This window comes from Oikopleura dioica, chromosome 2, assembly GCF_907165135.1.
Source record: "Oikopleura dioica chromosome 2, OKI2018_I68_1.0, whole genome shotgun sequence".
Classification (NCBI taxonomy): domain Eukaryota; kingdom Metazoa; phylum Chordata; class Appendicularia; order Copelata; family Oikopleuridae; genus Oikopleura; species Oikopleura dioica.
The window spans coordinates 2716886-2741117 of NC_137292.1; the positions used below are offsets into that span (position 1 = coordinate 2716886).

The following is a 24232-nucleotide window of genomic DNA, read 5'->3' on the forward strand; positions in this document are numbered from 1 at the left end:
TTAGGGTTCGGGGTCCTCAATTGCGGAATCTCTCTTTTTCTGTTTTTACCAAAAATTCTCTATTTTGTACCTAAAATGTCTCCTATTGATTTCTGCTCTATTGGTTTGATCAATGATCGTCACGTGGCCATAGTCACGTTCAAAAAGAGTAAAAAAAGATAAGCTTTGAAGAAAAAAATTATATCAAAGAAGTGGGAGATAAGAATAGATTGAAAAGGAATCGATGGGTTCCACACAACTGGGGATCGATGATCATCCTCTCCGCTTGTTGAGATGAATTTTAGTTGGGAATGTTAATTGGGTTAATAAATGGCCCCTTTGGGGGACCTCAGAGCATTTTGGACCTTGGAAGGTTAATGGAAGTATTCAATTTGAATGAGTTAGTTCTGAATACCATACGGTATCAACCGGTTATATTCTTTCATTTTCTAACGAAGCCGCGGAGATCAATAAAATAATTGGCGAACAATAATTTTGTCGTCTTTTAGTTATTTCTCAGCTGAAAGATGAAAACTTTTTTTCTGAAAAAATTCTCTTATGAGTTTCATCTCTATTTGATCTTCTGCGCTGCACGAAAGGTCAATATTAGCCATTTCATTTTTCCCCCATCGCTTCAAGAAATTAGAAATTCCTCTAACAAAGCGTAACATGCTCTGGGCGCCGTGAGTCCGGTCACCTTCAGATTTTCCAATCACAAGATCTTCCGAACTCATTTCTTGTCAGTGGAATATGCTGGTTTATTTACAGTTGGCAATGGCAGTTTTGGTGAATAATGTGAATAAATAAGGTGGATAAAGGGAGTCAAAAGCATCAGAAATTGGATGTTCTTATCGTTAGCTTTTGAGTTGTTCTTTTGCTTTTTTCGGTTTCTTGCCTGGAAAAGAAACGATTATTAAAATATTAAAAATAAAAACAAGCATAATTAAATTGTTTTGAAGATGTCTCACCTTTTTCTTTGAAAACGCACGTGATTGTTTCTTACATCTTGTTGTCTCCTCAGTCTCCTGACGGCGTCAATTTTGTATTTTAGAAAACATGTGATCATTGTTACAATTATCGCCGCGCATAGCCAAATAATTAATCTGAAATGAATAAATAAGCTCACCTTTAATTTTTACTGTGAACAATCAAAGCAAATTTTTTCTGAAAAATTAAAATTATCAACAGATCAGACCAGCCTAACCATCATTAATGAAGCATTTTGATGAATTTATAATTTGAATTTTTAAGCAAAAAAAATTTGAAATCATAGAGGAGAATCGAAAACTCGATTTTTCAAGTCTGTTTTTCAGATCCCGTTCTGACGAAAAAATAGGTAAAATGGAGCTATATTTTTATTTTCAATACGAAATATTCGTACTTACATGAGTAAAAGCGGACTTCGCCTCTCAAACGTCACAAAATATCCGTCAAAGTCTTCATCAATTTCAATTTCAATCCGCGTCCAGTTTTTACCAATACTTTCAAATTCTCTAAAAGACTCTTCACTGCTGTTCATTATTGGACTCATGAGTCGGTTTGGTTTTACTATCAGAAGGAATTCGAGGGAGAAAAGGATCTGAAAATGCTGCTACATGGCGCGCGAGAGACGCCTCATTTCTTGCCTGAATAATTTCTATAATCACTGCGCCAATGGAACTTCAAAAAAAGTCCTTTATATAAAAATATTCCCATTTAGCTTCAGACCAATTAAACATAGTAGTCCCATTTTCCAAACAAAGTAAAAGTAGAATTCTAACACAAAAGGGGTCGTTTCTTGATTCTTTAACAACGAAAAACATCTTGTTTTCTACAGCTGTGTTGTATTATGTTCTGGCAATATCTTGTTCGTATTTTTGAGCGCCTTCGTTCAGGGTTTTGTCGTCCAAAAGATAGTCCATCGATCCGGTTTGAATCGCCTCTAGAATTGAGAATTCGTGTTTCTTTTGATTCCCATGTCTTACCTTGACCAGCAGCACAGCAAGGGCAGCAGCACCAGAAAAGAACATCTTTCCAAAGCTCACCTAAAAATGATTAAAATGCATTATTTATGTCTATATTATTTGAATTTATTTAACGTAGTTATTTTAAATTATAATTAATTGAAGTTACATAACATTTGTTACTTTGCTAATGCGTAAAATTTATATGAGATGTTGAACAATAATAATTGTCCTTTTGAAGCCGGAGATATGCATCCTCGCCTTAGATTGTTCTTACTCACCTTCAATTCCATGTTTCTTTCTTATTTGCTGCCTGAGAAGAGCATTTATGCAAGGGGCAAAAGACATCATTGCCCAGAGGGTGGCATCTTCTCCGATTGATTCTGCGTTTTTTCCTTAGATATTTCTAGAACTCATGAAGACTCATGTAACAGCGATTTATTCATAAATAAACCGATAGTAGAAACAATTTAAATCTTAAAAATAAACATAAATGTTACCTTGAATTAAGGGCGTTGCAAAACAAGAAGCAAACATCATCGGCAACTTCGAAAAACAACCAAAAAGTCCGGTTTTCCAATCGCTCATTATTTCACAATCTCGGGAGGGGAAACTCTAGTTCGACAAAAAAAAATCCGCTGTTTGAAAGATAAAATGTCCTCGGAAATTGACAATTTGCTCGAGCATCAGTGAAATATTTGGATAAACGATGTTTGTCCAAAACGCGACTGTTTGCTGATCAGAGGCTTTTTTGCTTTTGTATGACTGTAGCTTCATTCTGACTAGAATAGCTTATAGTTGCATATAAGAAACTGTTTATTAGACTTTATTCTTGAATTTTACACACTCAACAGTTGGATTCAAAGAAAGATATTGTCTTTAATTCAGCTCTCATATAATTATTTCTCAAATAAAAAGATTCTTCTTGAACTTTTCGTAGTGCACTTTTTATGAGAGCCGTTCATTCTATCCTCCGAATAATTGCTGGGAATATTGCTTTTTTGCTTCATCTTCTTCTCCGATCGTTTTTGATCAAGTCCCCTGTTTTTCATATTTTTGAATTTAATTTCTTCATGAGCTTTTGAGCCTTTTTACAAGATATTTAAAAATATGCCAATATTCCTACAGAGTAGGCAGGAAACACCAAGGGCGACGATTTGGACGAAACCGGCCGAAACTGATATGCTCAGCAAAAGATTCTAAAAAAAAAGATTTGACATTATGTACAGAACAAGGTAGAAGGTATCATAAATGCCGACCGAAGGTGTCTGGAACCGAAAAAAAATTTCGACAAATTTCGTGTGAAAAATTCCCAACCAATCAGAAGCCGGGATTCGGCAATCCACCCAATCAGCAGTCGAGTAGCCGCCCACGCAAAATTTGTCGAAATTTTTTTGTCGGTTCTAGACACTATCCCGGTTTAAGATAACTATTTTAGATACCAGTAGGCTATTTTTACTCAAAAGTGGATAATTTAACATTATTTTAAGGGATCCCCCCCCCGATTTCGTCAACTTTGACTCCGAACTACTTTTTTTAGGGCTGAGCTTTTTACAAGGATAAGGGCTCATTTTGAAGCCCGTTTTTTAATGAACAAACTCTAGTATAGAAATTAATTTTCATCAGGGGGAACACCTCGAAAAGACGGGCTGAAAACATTGATACTCGCGAAAAACCCCATTTTGGGCCATTTTCAAAATCGAACTAGTTTTTTCTGCTCTTAGATAGAGCCCTTAATCAATAACAACTGTCTTCCTTGATCCCTTATCTACAATCTCTAGTACAGGCATGTGATTCTGTCAAGGATTGTAGAATTTTTCTTAACAAGATGTTTTTCAACTGATTTTTGCCATTTTTACGACTTTCCATGCTCTCTAGCGCCTTTTCGTGGTTAGATATTTTATTAAATCTACTTTTTTCTAATTCAGTTTTTTCTAAGCTTTCTAAAGAGCCCTTATTCATCTGATTATGTCGACTTTGAAAAGTCGAAAAAATTGCGAATTTTTTCTAAGTAAAATTTTTCATTAAAATAAGCCATTTTCAAAGCTTTGTCACGGTTAACCACGTGACGGACCCCCCTTGACATAATATATGAAAATGATCGCCAAACAACGGAGAATCCAAAAATATATCACACGAAGGCTTTCGATGATATTTTTCAAATCGGGAGGGGATCCCTTAATTCAAAAATAACTTAAGGCTATAACCTCTCTTTTGGCCTCTTCGGAAAACCGACTACCCTTGGTCGATTTCAAAAATTAAAAAGACTCATATACTCAAAATCTATCGTAGATTTCAGAAATGCTATCAAAAATTAATTTTTCATTTGAAATTTCGACTTTACAATCATTTAAAAAACGCCGATCGGTTTTCCGAAGAATTTTACCATTACAGAGGCAGATTTTTTTTGATCAATTAATAGATTAAAGCCTTCTCTACAATCCCTATGGAAAAAATCTTCGAAATCTCTTCAAATTTTCATTCTAGGGCCATGTTAGTGCTGGCACCTGAGGATAAAAATGCGCGTGGACGCGCTGCGCGGAGTGCTTTCCTCCAGGCCAAAAAGAGAGCGCTGTTGGCGAGCGTGTGAGTCAAGCGATTCATCGCGCTCTGATTGGCCGCGTGGATCTCAAGCGTCCGTCTATAAACAAAAGAGATTTGAAAGAAGAGAAAATTATAATCATAATTTAGACAATTTCTTGATATTTTTTCCAAAGGGATCATAGAATATGCCCTACTTAATATTATTGTCGGATTTATTCTACCTCAGAGCTTCCAGTTTTCTCGGAAAACCGATCGGCGATTTTTGAATGATTCTAGAGCAAAAAATTACCAGAGAAAAGTATTTTTTGATGGCATTTTTGAATTCTTTTGGAGAAATCAAGTATGTTTGCCCTTTAAATTTTTGAAATCGACCAAGGGAAGTCCGTTTTCCAGAGAGGCCAAAAGAGAGGTTATAGCCTTAATTCTTTTTGTTCACGCTATTTCGAGAAATAATTTAACAATAAGAAATAATATTTTATTTCCTGTATCGTCTATCTGGAAGAGGTCTTTTGAGGATATTCTTATCGGAAAAGAGCTTTCTTTCTGAACCTAAGGTGATAAGTTATCAAATTTTGCGATATAATCGATAGCACGATTTTATCAAAGAAAAACAGTCCGACAAGAGTTAGATTATATAGATGTTCAACAATTATCCTTTGAGCATCAATTTTCAACCAGATTATCAATTTAATTGTACTTACCGAGTAGACATTTATTCGATCCCCACAGCCATAATCGTTGCTTATTTCTCCATCATCCGGGCAAAATTCAAACAAGAATTGTTCGCTTGAATTTGTCGGAATGATCGTTTCATTAACGCGAGATTCGGGAGAGCAGCAGGTTTTTGGAATCTTTCCGAAAAATCGAGTTTGGTTGGAAAATGTCGTCCAGTCGCTGATTCCGTTGATCCCGCAGCATTGGAACTGAAAAAAATAGACTCTTGGGATGAAGTTTGAATGATTACCAATTCATGAACATTATCCCAAAGTTGCTGAACAACGGGAGCTCCAATTTGAATAATCTCCACGGGAATTTCACCACTTTAATGAGTATTAAACGGCTGAGAATTATAATACTTATTTCTTCATTAAAACTACTTATTCATTATTATTCATCTGCTAGAATAAACTAAAGGATCTCGAATTTACTTAAGTAGCAACTTATGTTATAATTGAAGCATTATGATCGCAATTATGATAATCCTTCATTTCCTTTTATCACTTAAAACCGGTCCTTTTCCAGTCATGCGTGATTAAATTATCAATCCAGTCGTTGTTTTCCCCATCACCTCCTTTTTTCTTCTGCTAGAAATTGAAGTATATAGTTGTCTTTATTGTTGCAGCACCTGAGTTTCTTGAGATATCGTGCAAAACTTAGGAACAGTCGAATTTTCAGCCTTTAAAGTCCTCAGCTCCGTTTGATCACAACTTTCAGCCGCGTTCCAATTTCACTCGATATTATGTATAGAAGATAACCAAAAGATTCTATGATCATATTTAAAAATGCGGGTTTCCTGTAGCGATAGATGTTGAGGCTTTGGTTGACGAATTGGCGCGCTTCAGAAGCATTGAGGAAGATAATTGTCCCAGCAGTCAGCTCAATCACCAAAATTACAAAGATGATTGTAAAGAACTTAAAACATTAAAAAAGAAAAACATCAAAGAGTAAAGTTTACCAAGCTCAAGAGGCATTTATTCTCACGGAGGGCACCGTAGCAGCCGAAAAAGCCGATGATTGTGAGGAGTCCTCCGGATAGAATGACCAAATACAGCGCTAGAAATTAGTTTAACATTGGTTTAAACAAGGCGAGGTACCTTTGTTTACAAGGGAAAGCTGCTCGACCGATTCAATGATTTTCGTAAACTCGGAGCTCATTTTCATCGCCATAAAACCGCATGTTAGCAAAAGAACCCCTGCGATGAAGAAAATGAAATTGAAAGTAAAGACTGAGTATTTGAGACATTTTGCTGTTCACGCCTTTTTCAACGCTGCAATATTTTTTTTGAAAAATTTTGAAAAAAACGGGCCTGAGGATTGTTGCATTTTCTCTATTTTTCTGAGCTGCGACTTCTCCTCCTCCTTTTTTTCGCTGTTTTTCTCATTTTCAAACTTGGCAAGTTCGTTGATTTGATTAATTAGCTCGAGTGCTTTTTGAAGTTGTCGTCCATTTGATCTTGCGTATTTACGTCAGCCCTTTCCCGTTTTCAGCCTTTTTTTGAGTCTGTCGATCCTAAAATCGACTATCTTCATCAATCATCATAAAAATAAGTCGACAATCTTTGGCCAATCAAACTAAAAATAAAACAAAAAAGATGCATTATGAGATTTCGCGCAAAACGTATGTTTAACCTTAGCTTTGAAAATATAAAGAAAAATCTTTTGTTTTGATTTCGCGCCAAGCGTAAAAAAAATTCGCCCGGACAATTATTTTTTTCGAAGATTTGGCGAGTATCAATGTCAGTTTACGAGAAAGTTCAGAAGTGAAAAGGAGCTTAGATTTGATTTTTGGGCGATAAATTGAATCGTAAAATCGCCGCTCGTAATTCTCCAGTGACGAAATGAGAAGCCAGAGAGGAGAGAAAAGTTGATAGCTTAAACGCTTTCCGAAAAAAAACAGATGAAGAGAAAATCGCTGCTGGATTTTCTCATCGCTCTGGCGATTGGGTAAGTTGTATTTTTGAAGACCCAGGGTCCCAAGTTCTTCATCTTCAGATTTCTCATTGGCGACGTCTTGCAAGCATACCTCAAGCAAAAACGCTGCCTTCCCGAGCTCATCCGCGCCCGTCTCGAGTCAAAAGCCAAGCTTCGATTTCAACCCTCAAATTTTGACCTCCAAGAAGCTCCAGAAGTTGACTTTGGCATTTCAAACTCACAATCATCTTCTGAAGAAAATAATTTTGATCGAATCCGGCAAGAAATTGGGGGAAAGAGAAAGAAACGAGTTTTTATTGCTATTCACTCAACGCCTGATTATTTGCTTACTCGTGGCCAGGAAATGCTCCAAAAAGGAATTTTCTAGTCTTTAGTTGTATCATCATCCCATTGGCATTCAAAACAAACCCTTTTTCGAGCTTTTAAACAGGCAATAAAAGACACCTGGCTCCAAGAAATCGACCCTCGAATCGCAACCGTCCGTTTTATCTCCTCCCCCGTCCCAGGTTTCCCGACTCTAACCCTCCCTGGCGTCGACGATTACGCCTACCCGCCGCAGAAAAAATCATTCAAGCTCTATGCATACTTCAACTCCATCGCCGACGACTACGACTGGTTCATCCGCGTCGACGACGATCTCCATCTTCAGTTCGATCTTCTTATTCAATTTTTGAACAAAATAAACCCGGACGAGCCGCATTACATTGGAGGAACTGGATTTGGAAGAAATGCTGATGATTATATTCCTCATGGCACGGCTTTTTGCATGGGCGGCTCTGGTGTCATCTTTTCTCATAAACTTATCAGAAATTTGAGACCCTATCTGACGACATGTATAAAGGTATCATGGAAGCATTCTCCATATTCCGTATCTACATAAGAGTTTCTTAGAATTGTCAACATAACGACAGATTGAGAAAAATTATCCAACAAAATTTGCTTGTAGAGTTATGCTTTTTTACTCAAAATTCTAGAACCTGATGACCGAACACGAAGATGTAGAAGTTGGCCGCTGCATTTGGACTCATTTGAACATGGACTGTACCAAATCTTACGAAACCAACGCAATCCTCCATCAAAACTGGAAAAAGCATGTTGCACCTGGCGAAATCGGCTACAAAAACGACATCGACGCCGAACTCGACCTCGACGACAAAATTCTCCGGAGCGCGATCACGCTACATGCTGTCAAAAATCCGTCTTCTCAAATTTCCGTCCGAATGAGAATTCTGCGACATCGAGGAGAACTTATGTTCAACAGGACTCAGGAACTGCAGAAAATGATCAAGAGCTCGCACGGGCGAATGAAAGAGCAGATGAATGGGTGTATTTGGGATTATGTGAAGAACATCGATACGAAATACACGACAAGTTTGTTCAGTTTGGATCCGATTCCGCAGCTGAAATTGGTTGAGCCGTTTTTGACTGCGATTCGACAGCTGAAATATGTGAAGAAGGACATGACTCTCAATCACATGCTCTATCAATGCGTAACAAGGTAATCGTATGAAGTATGGATTTATTATCACGGTTAATATTTGTAAAAGGCAGTACTATTTGATTCATCAATATAAAATAGTTTTTATTGAAGGAGGAAATGCATGCACAACAATTTGATATGCTCACGATTCATTTCAAGACAAAATTATCTTCATCAGTAGTCTGATATTTTCAGCATACGTTCAATTCACTTATAATTCTGGATGACTCTAAAGTTTCATTTAAAAATCAAATCTTGCAACTTCTGATATTGAATCTCTAAGCGATTCTTCGTTTATATCTACAAAAAATCAATCCTCCCCCCTGCTTGGTTTCGATTTTTGATAGTCTTGATTTGGCCCCCTTTCAAGCGTTAAATTTAATTCGGTATTGATTGGCATACAAATCCATCTTCTTCTAAAACTTGGCTGATACAAGGGCATTTTGGGCCTTTTTTTTGACAATTCTTCAAGCAGTTTGCATGCCACCTTAGATAAATGACGAAATACGGAAAGTTTCGGTATTTGAATTTATTTGATCATCCTTTTCAAGAAATCTGAAAAATTAAGAGTATGTGCATATTTGATTGTCTGATTATCATCAGATTCAATTAGAATACTTTTATCGCCACCGCGATAGCCAAAATACCCACTATTATCGTGATGCTCAGTGGTAAATAAGTATAAATCTTCAATATTCTGCTGTCAGATCTAAACTGATCTTCAAACGATATCAATTTTGAATTAAGTTTGCTTATGTTCCAACTATAATTGTCAATTTGATTTATCAAATTATTCATTCTTTCTTCAAATGAAGCCATAAGTAAAGCTTGGCTCTCAATTTGACGCATTTTTTCAAGATTGATGTTTTCAATCAGCTCATCATGTTTGTTTTTCATTTCGAGCTGCTCCTGTTTTATCTTCGTCAGCTCGGCTTTAATGAGTTGAAGCTTGCCTTCAATAATCTTGTCGGTCGCCGATTCAATTATCCCTTGAATTGCTTGATTTTCACTCTCAATTGTCATCAATTCCACTTTTTCTTCGAACGCATTTGTTCTAAGATTGTGATTTTCGACTTGATTCTCAAAATCCGCCACTTTTTCAATGAGTTCTTCATTTTTCTTTTTCAGCTGGTATTGTTCTTCCTCGTAATTGCCTATCTTGGTCCTGTAGAATTGAAGTTTGCTCTCGATAATCATTTCGATCTCTGCCTTTGAAAGGTTTTGAGATTCATGAGAACGCGAGTCGTTTTCTCTGTCATATGTTACGATGCTTTCAGAGTATTTCGAATTTTGCGACATTTCTCAAAAAATTATTTTCGTCTTTATAAATTATTAATTGAACAGAGCAGTAGTCTTAGCTTCAGTATTTTCCCTTCAACAAAAGTACAGTCAGATGTCAATATTTACGCTTAACAAAAGAGTTTGAAGAGTCTTGTATGAAATAATTGCCCTTTTTCCACACACGCGATATTGAAGACCGCCATTGCGAGTTCTTAAATCAAATTTCTAGCGACATGAAGGCCTATTTACGATCCTTTTACGAGCTGTCTCGCTGGCATTTGACGATGTTTTCTCAAAAAATCTCGTCCTCATCCTTTTTTCGCGAGCCAACGCCTCTTAAAATCGACTTGGAGAAGAAAGCGCAAAGATCTGTTACTTTAATTGTACCGCTTTTTGGCCGAATGGACAATTTCAAACGCTTCCTTGGTGTTTTCAAAACTCTGACAGAAACAGACGATGATCTCAATCTAATTGTTTCACTCTCTGGAACGCCTGAAGAGCGATTTTCTTTGATCGACGTTATTCAGTCAATTTTACCGACGACCTCGTATCAACGAGCCGTGAAGGTGATCACGTGCAATATTCCGTTCAAGAAGGCCGATTGTCTTCAAAAAGGAATCGATCTGTTGAAGGGGGAAGATTTGTTCTTCGTTTACGATGTGGACCTGATTATTGATCAAGGTTTCTTGAGGAGGATTCGAGCTGTGACCGAGTCGGAAGTTTACTTTCCAGTTTTGCTTAGTCAATTCGAAGCGTCGAAGAAAAATGGACCAGGGAACGGTTGACACGCGCTTTTTGCATTCTTTTCTAAATTGCAATTCTTTGAACAAGTCTCAACCATATTAAAAGAGGTGACAGAAACGAACGGCTTCTGGCGAACCTGGGGTGTTGGTCCTGTAGCCATGACAAAGAAAACCTACGACTCATCAGATCGCTACAATCAAACCATCTCTGGCTGGGGAAATGAAGATACTGAGTTGTACGAGAACTTCATCACCAAAAAGATAAAATTTTCCCGCTCCCGCGACGCTGGAATCTTTCACCCCTGGCATGCGAAGAATTGCGAAGGCCTGCCCAAAGAAACAACGCAGTATTCTGCTTGTGTCAAGGTCAATTTGGAACACAGGATGAATTTGAAGAAGATGGGAGATATTCACCTGAAAAACTCGAATAAATTCTTGGAGTTTTTGGAGACGGATCAGATGATTGTCTCGCCTCCCATGCCTATCAACAGGAAAAAAGCGGTGCTGGTAAGCGAGAATATTCTCTTAGTTTTACTTTCAAGTATTGAATATTTTTAATTGATAGAGGATTAATTGGATTTTCCGAATGGATGATTCTTTTCAAAATTGCAATACTTTGATAATATTAAATGAAAGAAAAAAGACGGCAGTATATAATCGTTTTTGTAGCTCCTGACGTTTGGAAAGTCTGGTGATGACTTTATCGGTGAGATCTTCAATTCGCACGAAGAAGCGTTCTACATCCACGAACCCCTGCATCCGCTCTACAAGCTCGGTTTCAAAAGCAGCTCCGTCATTCCCCGACTCAACCTTCTCGGCAACCAGCTCAGCTGCAACTTCGAGGATCAATACGACCAGCGCCTCTCCTGGGCAAAATACTCGCAAGACATCACCGCCGACCAAAAACTCGACCAACACGGCAACTTTCCTTTTCGAAGCAAACATCGAAAGCTCTGCGCTCCGCCCTTCTGCCATTTGGATCTTTCCGACGATTTGAAAAAGTGTGAAAGTGTTTGTCCTCCTGCGAATGTTGAGCAGCTCAAATCAAGCTGCGAGCCCTTGGTTACGGTGGCTAAGGTTATCAGATTTGTGGAAATTGAGAAGATAAAGAGCATGGCCGTGAGGATGAACCTTGACTTGAAGATAATGTTTTTGACCAGAGATCCTCGGGGTATTTTGGAATCAAGGAAGAGTTCAAAAACACTTAAAAATTATAAGTTACAAACCGATTTAGCGAATTTTCATTGAGAAGAAAATATGAAAGCATATTCTTCGATCAATGATTAAAGGTTTTCAAATTAAGGAATCTGCATCGAGCTAACTCTCATAGATTTAGTACCAGAGTTTCGCTCGGCTAGTAAAAATAAAATTCGTTTATGTGTAATTAAAAAGAAATTTATGATTTCTTTTAATTTTTAATCGAAATAAAATTTGAGCTCTTTGAAGACTCACAAAAACAACAGGCAACTTTGGCCCACTAGTCGCTACCGATGATAAAATAAATTCGATGGATTTCGTCTGCAAGCACACAGAAAAAATCCTCAGTCAAATTCAAAACGACCCTTGGCTGAGCTCCCGATCGCATATTATCCGATATGAAGACTTTGTGATGAATAGAGGAATTGAAACTACACAAATTCTGAGACATTCTGGATTGGGTTCGGACTCGAAGGTCAAGGCTTACATTGATGGGTTGAATGTTGATCAGAAAAGTGTCAACAGCTGGATGGAAAATTTGCAATCAAGGAAGAGTTCTCGATCACTCATCGACGATGAGCATTGTCATAAAAAAGCTTTATGGGGTTTTTCTTTTAAAAGATCCCTTTCGATCAATTCTAGAGCTCGTCAAACAGCGCTGTTGCAAAAATCCAGCAAATGTGCGAGTCACCAATGCGGCGCCTCGGCTACCTGCCCGTCACTTTCCGACCTACCTCGACTGAACTTGGCGGCAACGACAACATTGACTCGTTCAGTTTCGAAGGAAACACCTATCTTGTCTAAGGCTACAACTGTTTGTATTCTTTTATTGCCGAATAATAATAATAATAAACTTCCCTACTACTAAAAGCATGCAATAGAACTTGTTCAATGAATCTCATGGAAGATTGTTATCTTTTGGCCCTTCTGGAGACTTTTCTGGTTCTTCAGGGATAGTTGTGATTGGTGTTACTGATAGAGTTGTTTCGTAATCAGGAGCAGGATCTTCAGGAAATTCTAGCGTAAGTAAGTACTGGAAAAAGATAATCATTACCGTTGAAAGATGGCTCGTCGCGCAGTCGTGGGAGGATGTTGATAACAGCGCCACCAACAGTTGTTTGGTTATTTGCAGGAGTATTGAGCTGAGATTCCGCCATCGGAGCATTACCAACAGCATTATCTTTCTGGGTACAAAGCTTGTTTAACTTCACCGCTAGTATCGCAAGTAGAAGAACGCCACCTACGGAGCCGAAAGCTACGATGATATCCCTAAGTATGCTTCGGAATTGTTCATCGTCCTCCGTATTTTCATCAAGCTGGTCATTAAGCTGATCAAAGTAGGGCATCATTGAATGGAGGCTTTGCATGATAAGAGCCATGTGCTCATCGATTTTGTCCGCCAATGTTTTATCGCATTCCGGCGACCGCTCTAGGTGGAAATTTCAGTAAATCACATTTTATTCGACACTTACCTGGTGTTTTGCATCCATCCATTGGGTAGTATGTGAACTGCAAATTTTCGAAATTCTGCCTGTGCATGAAGAACTTCATATACATCTGCTGAAAGTGACCATAATTATTCGAATCATCGTCGTCGAAAATTGGATGTTCAACCAACTCGTTCTTGCTGCACGACTTATAGGCAAGAAGGCATCCTCCTTTGCTATCCAGATCGAAGCCCTTGCATTTCTCGTCGCTTTTGCATTCATTGTAGCAGTCATCGACGGATTGAACGATAATTCGCTCTGGGGGATTTTCGTTATTAGCCGAGCACGATCCAAAGTAATGCTCAGTACACATCGTCATTCCTTGAAAAAAATCGTCACTGTGGTAATCTCGTATTGAGGTTTTACCGATACAATCCTCATCTTTCTTTATACACTCAAAATCGTTCGATTCCTCATTCGCCTTGACTATTCGATGGCAGAACTCATCTTTGCTGCAGGGATTTTTGCCAAGACATGGATGCGCTGAAAGAACCTAACTCTAGAGATTGCTTTAGCGTCTCACGATTTCCAGGGCGACATTGGAAAGTACCAGTGTTGTATCGGCAGCAGTTGTAAAGATGCTGTCCTTCTGGTACACATTTTTCGTATTCGTTGCATTTGTGCTTTGGGGTAAGATCGGTGCTTTTTTGAAAGCATGGGCTCTCTCGAGAAAAATAGATAAAAGATTCTTAGTTTAGGTTACCTTCGTACGCAACAGGGATATCTTTATACCACGACATATCAATCCTCCCTTGAACCAGCGCTAGAAACCATAATGATTTTTCGATACCAAATTATGATACTTACAAAACTGAATTAAACAAGTAAGTACCAACATCATTTCTTCTCTCATAATTCTTGTTTTTGAAGCTTCTCCAGATGCCTCTGATTTCGAGGGATTCTTTTTTTACGAGCTTGATCTTTCAAAAAAGTCAGATTGCCGTCGGATTCGTTTTCTAGTTGATTCCGGTTCCTCAAGAAACCATGCTACTTTACGAACCGTTTAGACAGAGGAATATCCTGTTTTATTACTGAAGGGAAAACTACTTCTCTAGCATGCAGAAAACTTCTTAATTTCATGGAAGAATATTTTCTTTTGGCCCCTCTGGGGACTTTTCCAGCTCTTCTGGGATGCTCGCGATCGGCTCAACAGAAAGAGTTGTGTTGTAATCTGGAGCAGGATCATCGTCGGTGAATTCTTAAAAAATAATTTGTTTTCGAATTCGCTGAATAATATACCATTGTAAGGGTGTTCCTCTCGAAGTCGAGGGAGTATATTGATAACAGCGCCGCCGACAGTTGTCTGGTTGTTGACCTGAGTGTTGCTTTGTTGAGATTCGGGCATGGGTATGTTTCCAACGGTGTTGTCTTTCTCTTGACAGGTCTTGTTGAGCTTCACCGCCAGAATCGCTAGAAGGAGAATGCCGCTTAGAGTCCCAAAGGCAACGATGATGTCCCTAACTATCATTCGAAAATGCTTGTCGCCATCGCTGTTATTCGATAGTTCTTCGTTGAGCGTCTCAAAATACGGCATCATTGAATTGATGCTCTGCATGATCGTACCCATGTGCTCATCAACTTTATCCGCCAAAGTTTCATCGCATTCGGGCGACCGTTCTGGCATACGATTAATTTGTCTTTCGTTGATCGAGCTCTTACCTGGAGTCTTGCATCCTTCCATCGGATAGTAAGTGTATTGTAAGTTTTCATACATTTGCCATTGCATGTGCAATTCATACCATCTTTCTTTTCGAGGATCGTTACCAAAATCCATATCGTCTTCATCGTAAATCGGGTGGTCTATCAGCTCATCTTCGGTGCAACTCTGGAAGGCCAGGAGACATCCTCCCTTACTGTCGAGATCAAAACCCTTGCAATTTTTGTTGTTCTTGCACTTGTTGAAGCAATCATCAACGGACTGGACAACGGTTCGTTTAGGAGGGTCCTTGTTGTTGGCAGAGCAGGATCCGAAGTAATGCTTAGTGCACATAGCCATTCCTTAAAAATATGAAAAGAAGTTTGGAGAAGAATCTCTCACCGATACATTTATCATCCTTTTTGATACAATTAAAGTCATTGGATTCCTCATTTGCCTTGACAGTCCTTTGGCAGAACTCGCCATCGTTGCAGGCGTGTTTTCCAAGACAAGGATGCGCTTGTCAAGAAAGTAGTTAGCTAGAGAGAATCTTTTTACTTACGATTTCCTTGACGACACTGGAAATAATTCCGGCAACACTTGTATAGATGTTGACCTTCGGGGACGCAATGCTCGTATTCGTGGCAGTTGTGCCCTCCATCATCAAAGCATGGGCTTTCTTGATGAAAATTAATGAGATTAAAAAATCCTGGCTGACCTTTGTGCGCTATCGGAATATCTTCGTAACTGTATTTTTTTGACTTCGTCTGTCCGTGATCATCTTTTCCATCTTTATCACCTTTGCCTCCCCTGTCATCTTTGTCTCCTTTACCGCATTTGCCTCCCTTACCGCCTCTTCCGTGAACAGCTGTAGCTAAAGCAATAGTGAATCAAACTTTTTAATATTATAAAAGTTAGTTACAAAGAAGAACCAAACAAAAACCCGCATTTTCTCTATGACTCGATTTTCTCGCTCGAAGTTCTTTTCAAGAGTCCTGACCGATTTCAGAAGATTTCATTTTTACGATCTTGATATTTCAAAAATGTCAGATTTCTTGATTTTCTGTCGCCTTTGGTTTCATCTTTTTTCTGAGCGCTGGGGAAAGATTGTATTGGACAGTTTATTTCACAGAATTTTCAGAAAAAGGGTTGATAAAGAAACAGTTTTAGTACTTACAGTATGTCATGATTCATACAGGGATTGTTTTTTGTACAGAGGGAGTTTTCAGTTATGTGTCAGTAAAATTGTTTACTTTTTTTTGTTTTCGCGAGTGTTTTGTCGTTGATTTTTGTACTTTTCTTTTCAAAAGGGTTGATTTCTTAGTTGTTCTTCATGAATCCCATATCTCTCGCTCCCGCCATCTTGTGGTAGCCATATTCCTGCACGACGACTCCGGATAAAGAATTGCACATGTCGTAGTTGGCTTCGGATTTTTTCATAATTTTAAAATCCCCGCAGCCCTGAAAAGAAAAAGGTCGATTATGGCCGGAGCTGTCCAAAGAATTAAGAATTGAGAATCGAGAAACGAGGTTTTCGAGGATGTTAAAAAATGACGGCGCCGCGGTCGAGCTAAATTCGATTCTAGCTCGCCGGCCACGTATTACTAGCGCGCATTTCCGCTGATATTTAAGAATTTTCTAGCGCTAGAATTTCTCTTAAACTCACATTAATCGCGCAGCAGAATTTCTCGTCCTTGTTAAAGCTCGCTCGTCTGCAGCAGCATCGTTTGTTGGTGTTGTAAGGCATTCCATTGCAGCAGCCGATTTGGTGAACCTAAAAATCAGTTTCTTGAAAAAGGCTTTAAAAGTAAAGCTAAAGCACGCCTTTGAGCTGGATCATCCGAGGCGAAGATTATTTTGGGTTGAAGGAGATTTTCTTATGAAAATATTTTCCGGGTAGAAACGCGTCTGGTCGAATGAATTTGTTTGTGATTAAAATTATAAAAATAATATTTTTAAAAAGCTTTAATTTTAATAAGATCAAAATTTCAAATTTTTTTGAACTCAAATCCAATCAGAATCCCTAATTATTGCGAAGATCCAATAAGAAGTCTGCGATTACGCCTACGCTTTCGAAATTTCTTCCAGTTTACCTCTTCCTTTTCTTCTTTTTCTGGCTTCTCTTCTGGCTCCTCTGGCTCCCAATTCACCCCAACATCAAATTGCATTACTGATTCTTCCGGCTCTTCAGCTGGCTCCTTTTTAGCAGCTTTTGGTTTTCCGGGGCACTTTTCGTCCTTGATACTTGATCGAGTGTTTGGCCCGGCGAGGGAAATGTCGTATTGCGGAGCAGTTTGAACTCCTTGTCGATAGAAAGGAATTCCGTTGTAATCTAAATTTGGATAAAAAATAAATTTTGGAAAATACTGTTTAGACATACAAACAACGCCGAGTTCAGATAGTGGAACATTCACGTAGTCCGGGAACTGATACTTGGTGTAATTAGACTTGCTTAGACGGGATTAACTGGCTGGCACGGCTCAAAAACGTTTCAAGACACGCAGCTCAGATTTAACCCTTTCCTGAATGTTTCTTCATATTGTTGGCGCTCCTAAAGTAGATTTTAGGCTTGATATTACTACAAAACTCAAGTTCAGGAAATCAGATGGTTCGGTTTTAAATTAAACCAAGTTCTATTAGGCAAGTAAATACTAGGTTGGGTTGATCTAAATCAGATCAGATTATCGACACAATAGCACCACCTGCCAAAAAAACGTATAAGAATGGAGATCGCGGATTTTGTCCGCTAAAATAAAATGTAATCAAAAACCCCTTCAAATGCTGGTATAACTTCTCCTGGTATTATTTCTTTTTTTCGACCCTAATTAATTTTTCTACGACTTAAGGGGGAGGTCGTCGAGAAAATTTTTTTCGCCTTTTCAAAATTTTGATTATATTTTTGGATTCCCCGATAAAAATGGAGTATTTTTGGTCCCTAGCTTTTTCTCATCTTGTTAACTTTTTAATGTAAAATTTTCGATTTTAAGTCTCGAATTTGAAGTTTCTTGAAAATTATTAGTTGGTGATTTCGTCCAAAAACTATCTAAAACTGATTATTATGCACTAGGCATTGTTTTCAAATGATTTCTGACTAATTATTTTTAAAAAATCCGAGTCTTTGTGATTTTTGTAGAAATTTCCATGAAAAAATGGGTAAAAATGACGATTTTGACGAAAATCGAATATTTTTAATCAATAAGAAAAAAATTTTTATGAAAGTAACCCTTAATTTTTTGATCGCCGGTTAATATTTAAGGGTCTAAACTATTTATTAATTATATTTGATGAGGAAAAAAAAACTCGGTTTTTGAGATTTTTTGGTCACGAGACACCCCCACTTCAACCCTAATTTTTGAAAAATTTTTCAAAAAATTTTTTTTTCTGCTTTTCGCCGGTTAATTTTTCAAACCCTTTTCTTTCAATCTGAAATGTCAGAATTTTCCTATCTAATCGGGTTTCTCCGCATTTTTGGTCACGGAAATCCCGATTCTCGTCGACCTCCCCCTTAATCTGTTTCGACTGAAATGATACATAACCATCCTTGAGTTCTCGATATCGAAATATCATATCTTTTCTAATAAATGCTACATAATGAGTCATTATTGATAAAGAAAAATTTCAAGGAGCTTCATCTTGTTGTCGAATTAGCTTTTCTTAGCTCAAAAAATCTCTTTCAAAACTTCCTGCTTGTTAATTCTGTTTAAATCCACAAACCACGAAGCAGGTCAACAGAAGTATTGCTCCTTTTAACCCGCCAGCGTGGAAATAAACAACGCTCAAACTTGGTGCACATTTAGAAATAGTTTTAAGCCCACTGCGGATTAGCTACGTTTCTTTGTTACGTGTTCAATTTGCGCCAATTTTTGCTTTTGCGAAATTTGCGAAATTCCAACTATTCTTTACCTCTGCGTCTTGTGGAAAAACGACTTCAGCGGGCTCGATTTTGAGAATATAGACTTTTTGGTAGTCTGGATGGCTCGATTTTGAAGCTTCCTGAATTTTACTGGCAAAAGGGCTTTGATTTGTTGTCGCTGATCGCCGGAACTGGTGCCGCGCCTGAATTTCATTTTCAAGGATTAGGTCATTCATATTGAATTCAATCTTTTACTGTTTTTGTTATAAGGTTTTTCTTAATTTATTTTTTAAATAAAATTTTATTTTTTTTATCAAAATTCTTTTCATAAAATTTAATGAAAAAAACTTAATTATCAACCAATAAATAATTAGATTTTTATCTAAATTAGTTTATCTCGTTATTTATTCTCTAAAAACGCACCTGTTTATTTCGAATAGCTCTTTCCGTCGAATATACTGTGTATCCGAGAAAGAAAACGGCGAATGCTTTGAAGATTTGTTGAAAAGTAACTTGACCCATAGTGACGTCTCCTCCCTTATTTTTCACTGTCTTCTCTTTTCTTTCTTTTTACTTCTCTGTGAACGTCTGTAGTTGCTCTAAAAATGAGTTGAGTGGAATTGATTTCGTGTTCGATGAATGTTTTGAAATAAAGCTGAAGATACTCTGGTCACGTGAGCGGACTTAGAAATGGTTTTTACAACTGTGAAGGGGAAACTCTTAAGTTTTAAGGGCGTGTACGAGGAGAGGGATCAGCACATTTATTTGATTCGCGGGATTATCTAAATATACCGGACTTATTCTCTCCCCAGGAACTCTTCTAAAACTAAGGGTATCCACGGACCTATTTCGGAAGGGCTGAAAGGATCAGGCATAAAATTTGGATTTTCAATTAGTTGCCCGCAAGCTTGACAGTTGAACATTCGTCAAGATGACGTTTAGAACTGGCCGATCGTGAAAAAATGATTTGAAAGTAATTTAAATAATCGAACGCAGCTTCAAAATTTCTGTCAATTTTTGCTCGTTATCAATTTTTGTCGATTCTTGCCTCCAAAAGTTCAAGTTCTTTTGTCATTTCTTTTGTCAAGATTGTCAATATCAAAGTGACACCCTTATATTAAACTTAAGGGGGTACCCCTTTGTTTGTTTAAATCTAACCCTTATCCCCTTATTTTGATAGAAAAGACCTTAAAAGTGATGTTTGGTAAATTAAATGGAGCTCTAAGTTTATCAAGGTCAGAAGAGAGACATTAATTTGCAGCAGGTTCATTTGGTGGCTTTATCATAATGTTATTTTCTGTTATCAGCAATAAGGAAAAACATTTTGGCAAAACGTGTGTTGACGGATGTACATAGCTGTTTCTTATTCGTGTCGTTTTTTCTTTAGATAAGAGAGCAAGGGATGCGTCTTTTTGATAAGAAAAAGTTCAGCCGATTAAAAAAACGACAAGAGCATTCTTTTTTGATAAAGTAGCCTTATTAAACTGAAATCTTCAGAATTTGAACTTTGCTAAAATTTCAAATTGTTGTTTTTGTCCCTAGTCTGAAAAATGCATGGGAAATTGCGCACAAATGCGAGAATTTTGAACATTCTAACATTGATCGATCATTTTTCTGGAGGAAGAAAAAATGCTCAATTTACAAAAAAATTGTGTTTTCCTCAGCCTTCTAAGGATGATCGATCTTTCTTTATGTTCAAAAAGGTTGTTCTCATTAGAAATAATTAAGGGGGTACACATCCGTTAATCGATCTAAGTTAAGTTCGTATTGAGAGAATTTAACCTGTGGTTGCCCTAAAAATATGGAAAAATAAGGGTGTCACTATTCATTGTAGTCTTTTCTTTTTTTAATAAAAAGTCTTATAATAAGAAGAAATTAAATTAAGGGTATACACATTCTTCTGATGATCTATGTTTTGCTCTTTTTCAAAGAAACTACTATGGTGACACCCTTATTTATAGACAAACAACAGAATAAGGGTGTTAGTAACACCGTGTTACTATTATTAATAAATAAAAATTATCAGTTTAAAGAACTCCATCAAAAAAAAAGTCTGATTCATCCCACTCAAATGAATAGGTGTGCCCACATACGATAAGTTATTTTGAATTGAACCGGGAACAATCATCAAAAAGTCCTTTTATCGAGTTTTCGGATGAGCTGGATTTTTGTTTTTGGTGGACACATGGGACCGATGCTGGGTGCGATAATAATATTTTGCGTTCTAAAGACCGCCTAAAAGCGCGAAGAAAACAAGAAAAACCCAGATTATCTCATTTTGCGGCTATTTTCCGGCTTCCAAAACTTCAACTTTTCAAAAAAACTTCAACTTTACGGGCAACACTGTAACCAAAACGCGACGACGATGTTGATATCTTTCGTCAACTAAGATGCTTCTTGCGAAGCTCATTTTAAAAAAAGAAACCACTGTAAAGTCATAAAAGCTCAATTATTCTTCAGTTAAGAGGAGAGCTGATAAGCTTGGAAAGGTATTCGATAAAGCGTGGCTCGTGGTCGGCCAAAATTTTTTTAAAGTGGTCTTGACCACATTTGAGCAGGCAATAACCGGTAAGTCACCGCGAAATTTCCAGCGCTTCTACCTCGAAAGCGGATAAAACCGCCATTGAAAATTGATAACTACTTTTCACCGAAGAAAATTTCTTAACAAAAGATGGTATATTTTTTAAATTTTTAAGAGAATTATAAAGATTTTTATCTTATCTATCAAGTTTACGAGCTGTTGTACCACTACCCGTACTAGTAGCTACATCAGGTGATTTTCAAGGAAACAATTTTTCTTAAATGCAAATTCAAGAATCAAATTCAGCTCTTATGGCTTTTTAATAATAATCTTGATTCGATAGATTACCTCTAGAAAACTGACTATGACAGCAAATGAAGAAAGAAAAAGGTCGTTTTTGGCTTGCTTCTCTTGATTTATCTTTTGACAAAATTTTCTTCCATCAACTCCGAGTCAGAGCGCGGTTGGGAAAGTGCGATAGGTGGCGCTCTCAAAAGGAGGAGCGCGACTCATGAGTTGTCACGAATTAATGAATCAATGAATGTGTGTCTGTGATGATTATTTATCATTATAAATATTGAATGGTTGATAAAAGAATCTAAATAAAACGCAATCATATTTGCAAAATTTCCCATTGACCTCAAATAATAACTCCTTATTGAATTTTATAGAAGGGAGTACAAAAAAATTTATAAGTTAAGAGTAAGAGTTACGATAAGAAAGCCATTTTTCAATATTCTTCTTTGCGGTACTGCATTTTTGGTAAAATAAGGGTGCTTGCCATTATTTGATTGTCAAAAAAATCAAAATTGCGTTAATAATTGAAAAAAACGCACGCTTGAATTCAGTCTTCTCCCGGAAACGAAGACATAAACGTGAAATTTTGATGAAAATAAAGCTCGGGCTCAACCTAGATGACGGTTTATTTTGGTTGTTTATTGATTGACGACATTTATTTTGAACTTGATGAAAACAGATAATAACACCGTCTGATTCAATCAGCATCTTTTCGACCAAAAAAGCTTGTCGCATGATCGATACAGTATCTTCAAGAGAAAATCTGTTTTGGACAAGAAAGAAAAATAAAGATTGCAGCGATTGAAGGACGCTCAAAGTGCCGAAATCGTCTGAAAACCCTCAAGATCGCCGCCAATTTCGTCAAAAGTGCGCATTTTCATCTTCAAGCACTTGGTTTCAAGCAAAAAGCTTTTGTATAAAAAATTTCAAAATAACTTAAAATCAGAATTTTTCACCGAAAAAACAATTTTTAAATATTTATCTAAATTATTTTTATTTTAAATTTAATGGATTTTGAGATGTCAATCGAATTTTTGAATTAAGGGTGTCACCAAGCTATTATTTTTTTTGCTCTATTTATATTTTTTCCAAACAAAATATCGAAATTATATTTGGAAAAATTAGAAATGAAGCAAAAAATAATAGCTTAGTGACACCCTATTTTCAAAAATCAAATTATTGTTTTTATATTAGAAGATCCCAACTGTAATTGATGATGTCATTTCGTTCCTTCTGCTTTGCTGGCTGCTCCCAAACCTCATGAACATTACTTCTTTAGCCACGTGCCACCATGTTGAACAGTTTAGTTATTTGGCATGTTTGAACGAACATTAAACTTTCTAAAACGCCCGTCAACGGAAAAAAAGATTCATGTGAAACTTGAATTCGTCCTCTTTTTTAGGACCAGTAATATCTGATCGGAGCGGAATGCATTTGACGACTTGATTAGCAGTTGATGGACGATCTATCATCGTAGCGAAAAATTCGAGGGGACGGAAATGGCGAGATACAACTATTTCCACGTTTTGCCTTTTTGCTCTCATCCTTTTTTCGGATCGTGCTGGTTAAGGTCTTCTCGAGTTTCGATTCCAAGTAATTCATTTGTTTCGTCTGAGCTTATCGCGGTGGCGGAAGAATTTGAGTTTTCGTGAAAACTCGCGGCGATACGCTGACAATGCTTCAAGCTTCTTTCAAGCTTTGGCGTGAAGAAGAAGAGTATTTGTAAACAAGCGGGGCTGATAAAGTATATTCAGTAAGTGCCCAGAATCCCGTCTACCTCACGATTCTCAGTACAATTTTTTCTATAAATTCTCTTGTTTCAATATTCATATTGAAAATTTTAAAGTCAAATTTCAAGCTTTTTTATTTTTCGTTTATTGATTTGAAAATCAAACAGAAATGTGTTTAGGTGCTATTCACCCCCTAAATCAATTAAAAAAAGACACGACAATCGCAAATCGCGTTATTATTGTAACATACCAAATAATCAATGTTTACTCAAATCCTCCGAGAAAAAGGAGAACAGATCTTATGACTCAATGTTTCTGACGTAAAAATTTGTTGCAGACAAACAGGCTAATTTTTGTAAATAAACAGATAGTTTTGTCGTTTAAGAAAATCAAGAATTAGCAAATTTGAAATTTTCGCCTTTGCCGAACTGTTCAATTCCAAGTCGCAGCGGAGGGGAAATTATCTTGTTGAAATATTTTTAATGAAAGACCAGATAAGGAGCCAGCATGACGTTTTTCCAGAGTGGCGAGAAAGTTCATCTAAACGCGGACGAGGGCCTAAGCCAATTATCAATCCTTTAGGATTCGCCCAGCCCAGCTACTACTATTCAATAGTTCAATTCCGTCGCGATTTTTTTATTTTTTTAATTTCTGACCGGAAATATTTTATTTCAGATTCTAGCTCAGATTTCGTTTTCTAAAATTTTTTTTGGCAAGAAGCCAACTAGTACTTGATGATTTTTTCAAGCACTTGAGTAGTTCTATGTTTCAGTTTTTCTCGGAGAAGAAAAATGCAGATGAAAATAAGGGTGTCCCTTTGTTAAAAGGAAAAGCCTCCTAAAATGAGTAACTTCCGGATCTGGGGAAGGAAAATCACGAGACACCTTCC

The 24232-nt window shown here is 37.3% G+C and overlaps 6 protein-coding genes and 1 long non-coding RNA gene across 7 annotated transcripts; 2 read left to right on the forward strand and 5 right to left on the reverse strand.

Moving 5' to 3' along the window:
* Nucleotides 1–1339: 1339 nt before the first annotated feature.
* LOC145698939 (uncharacterized) lies at nt 1340–2602 on the reverse strand. Its single transcript, XM_081776178.1, has 4 exons — nt 2423–2602; nt 2204–2317; nt 1944–2003; nt 1340–1900 (listed from the first exon to the last, which is right to left on the reverse strand). Exons 1-4 carry the CDS (start codon nt 2508–2510, stop codon nt 1806–1808), a joined length of 357 nt encoding a protein of 118 aa, XP_081632304.1. The 5' UTR covers nt 2511–2602; the 3' UTR covers nt 1340–1805.
* Nucleotides 2603–2742: 140 nt separating this feature from the next.
* LOC145700006 (uncharacterized) lies at nt 2743–5510 on the reverse strand. Its single transcript, XR_014134125.1, has 3 exons — nt 5431–5510; nt 5168–5389; nt 2743–3121 (listed from the first exon to the last, which is right to left on the reverse strand). It is a non-coding gene; the product is annotated as an uncharacterized LOC145700006 (long non-coding RNA).
* Nucleotides 5511–5873: 363 nt separating this feature from the next.
* On the reverse strand, nt 5874–6506 carry LOC145697620 (tetraspanin-18-like). The gene is made up of 3 exons (XM_081774838.1): nt 6281–6506; nt 6142–6239; nt 5874–6098 (listed from the first exon to the last, which is right to left on the reverse strand). The coding sequence occupies exons 1-3, from the start codon at nt 6351–6353 to the stop codon at nt 5874–5876; spliced, it is 396 nt and encodes a 131-aa protein (XP_081630964.1). The 5' UTR covers nt 6354–6506.
* A 1036-nt stretch (nt 6507–7542) lies between these two features.
* On the forward strand, nt 7543–10722 carry LOC145697621 (chondroitin sulfate synthase sqv-5-like; the record flags this gene model as incomplete). Its single annotated transcript, XM_081774839.1, has 3 exons — nt 7543–7959; nt 8093–8616; nt 10109–10722. Coding segments are annotated over 3 exons (1497 nt in total), but the record flags the coding sequence as incomplete, so codon positions are not given.
* Nucleotides 10702–11928, forward strand: LOC145698704 (carbohydrate sulfotransferase 7-like). The gene is made up of 2 exons (XM_081775915.1): nt 10702–11129; nt 11292–11928. Exons 1-2 carry the CDS (start codon nt 10782–10784, stop codon nt 11868–11870), a joined length of 927 nt encoding a protein of 308 aa, XP_081632041.1. The 5' UTR covers nt 10702–10781; the 3' UTR covers nt 11871–11928.
* Nucleotides 11929–12717: 789 nt separating this feature from the next.
* On the reverse strand, nt 12718–14488 carry LOC145697622 (uncharacterized). The gene is made up of 7 exons (XM_081774840.1): nt 14114–14488; nt 14010–14069; nt 13830–13970; nt 13673–13789; nt 13292–13627; nt 12874–13248; nt 12718–12836 (listed from the first exon to the last, which is right to left on the reverse strand). Exons 1-7 carry the CDS (start codon nt 14157–14159, stop codon nt 12718–12720), a joined length of 1194 nt encoding a protein of 397 aa, XP_081630966.1. The 5' UTR covers nt 14160–14488.
* A 1565-nt stretch (nt 14489–16053) lies between these two features.
* Nucleotides 16054–21758, reverse strand: LOC145699238 (uncharacterized). Its single transcript, XM_081776499.1, has 8 exons — nt 21665–21758; nt 19219–19394; nt 18846–18998; nt 17465–17493; nt 17323–17393; nt 17036–17274; nt 16609–16716; nt 16054–16403 (listed from the first exon to the last, which is right to left on the reverse strand). Exons 2-8 carry the CDS (start codon nt 19315–19317, stop codon nt 16263–16265), a joined length of 840 nt encoding a protein of 279 aa, XP_081632625.1. The 5' UTR covers nt 19318–19394; nt 21665–21758; the 3' UTR covers nt 16054–16262.
* Nucleotides 21759–24232: the final 2474 nt, after the last annotated feature.

Excerpts from the sequence above, each read along its gene's own strand:
- LOC145697620 (XM_081774838.1), bottom strand. The coding sequence starts at position 6,353 with ATGGCGATGAAAATGAGCTCCGAGTTTACGAAAATCATTGAATCGGTC. Across the intron at positions 6,240-6,280 it reads GCTTTCCCTTGTAAACAAAG|CGCTGTATTTGGTCATTCTA; the intron begins GTACCTCGCCTT and ends ACTAATTTCTAG. Across the intron at positions 6,099-6,141 it reads ATAAATGCCTCTTGAGCTTG|TTCTTTACAATCATCTTTGT; the intron begins GTAAACTTTACT and ends TAATGTTTTAAG.
- LOC145698704 (XM_081775915.1), top strand. The coding sequence starts at position 10,782 with ATGACAAAGAAAACCTACGACTCATCAGATCGCTACAATCAAACCATC. Across the intron at positions 11,130-11,291 it reads ACAGGAAAAAAGCGGTGCTG|CTCCTGACGTTTGGAAAGTC; the intron begins GTAAGCGAGAAT and ends TCGTTTTTGTAG.
- LOC145697622 (XM_081774840.1), bottom strand. The coding sequence starts at position 14,159 with ATGAGAGAAGAAATGATGTTGGTACTTACTTGTTTAATTCAGTTTT. Across the intron at positions 13,628-13,672 it reads GAAAGATGAGGATTGTATCG|GAATGACGATGTGTACTGAG; the intron begins GTAAAACCTCAA and ends ATTTTTTTCAAG. Across the intron at positions 13,249-13,291 it reads GGATGGATGCAAAACACCAG|AGCGGTCGCCGGAATGCGAT; the intron begins GTAAGTGTCGAA and ends ATTTCCACCTAG.
- LOC145699238 (XM_081776499.1), bottom strand. The coding sequence starts at position 19,317 with ATGGGTCAAGTTACTTTTCAACAAATCTTCAAAGCATTCGCCGTTTTC. Across the intron at positions 17,394-17,464 it reads CAATATGAAGAAACATTCAG|CAAGTCTAATTACACCAAGT; the intron begins GAAAGGGTTAAA and ends ATCCCGTCTAAG. Across the intron at positions 17,275-17,322 it reads ATCTGAACTCGGCGTTGTTT|ATTACAACGGAATTCCTTTC; the intron begins GTATGTCTAAAC and ends ATCCAAATTTAG.
- LOC145698939 (XM_081776178.1), bottom strand. The coding sequence starts at position 2,510 with ATGAGCGATTGGAAAACCGGACTTTTTGGTTGTTTTTCGAAGTTGCCG. Across the intron at positions 2,004-2,203 it reads AAAGAAACATGGAATTGAAG|GTGAGCTTTGGAAAGATGTT; the intron begins GTGAGTAAGAAC and ends AATCATTTTTAG. Across the intron at positions 1,901-1,943 it reads TTGCTGTGCTGCTGGTCAAG|AGGCGATTCAAACCGGATCG; the intron begins GTAAGACATGGG and ends TCTCAATTCTAG.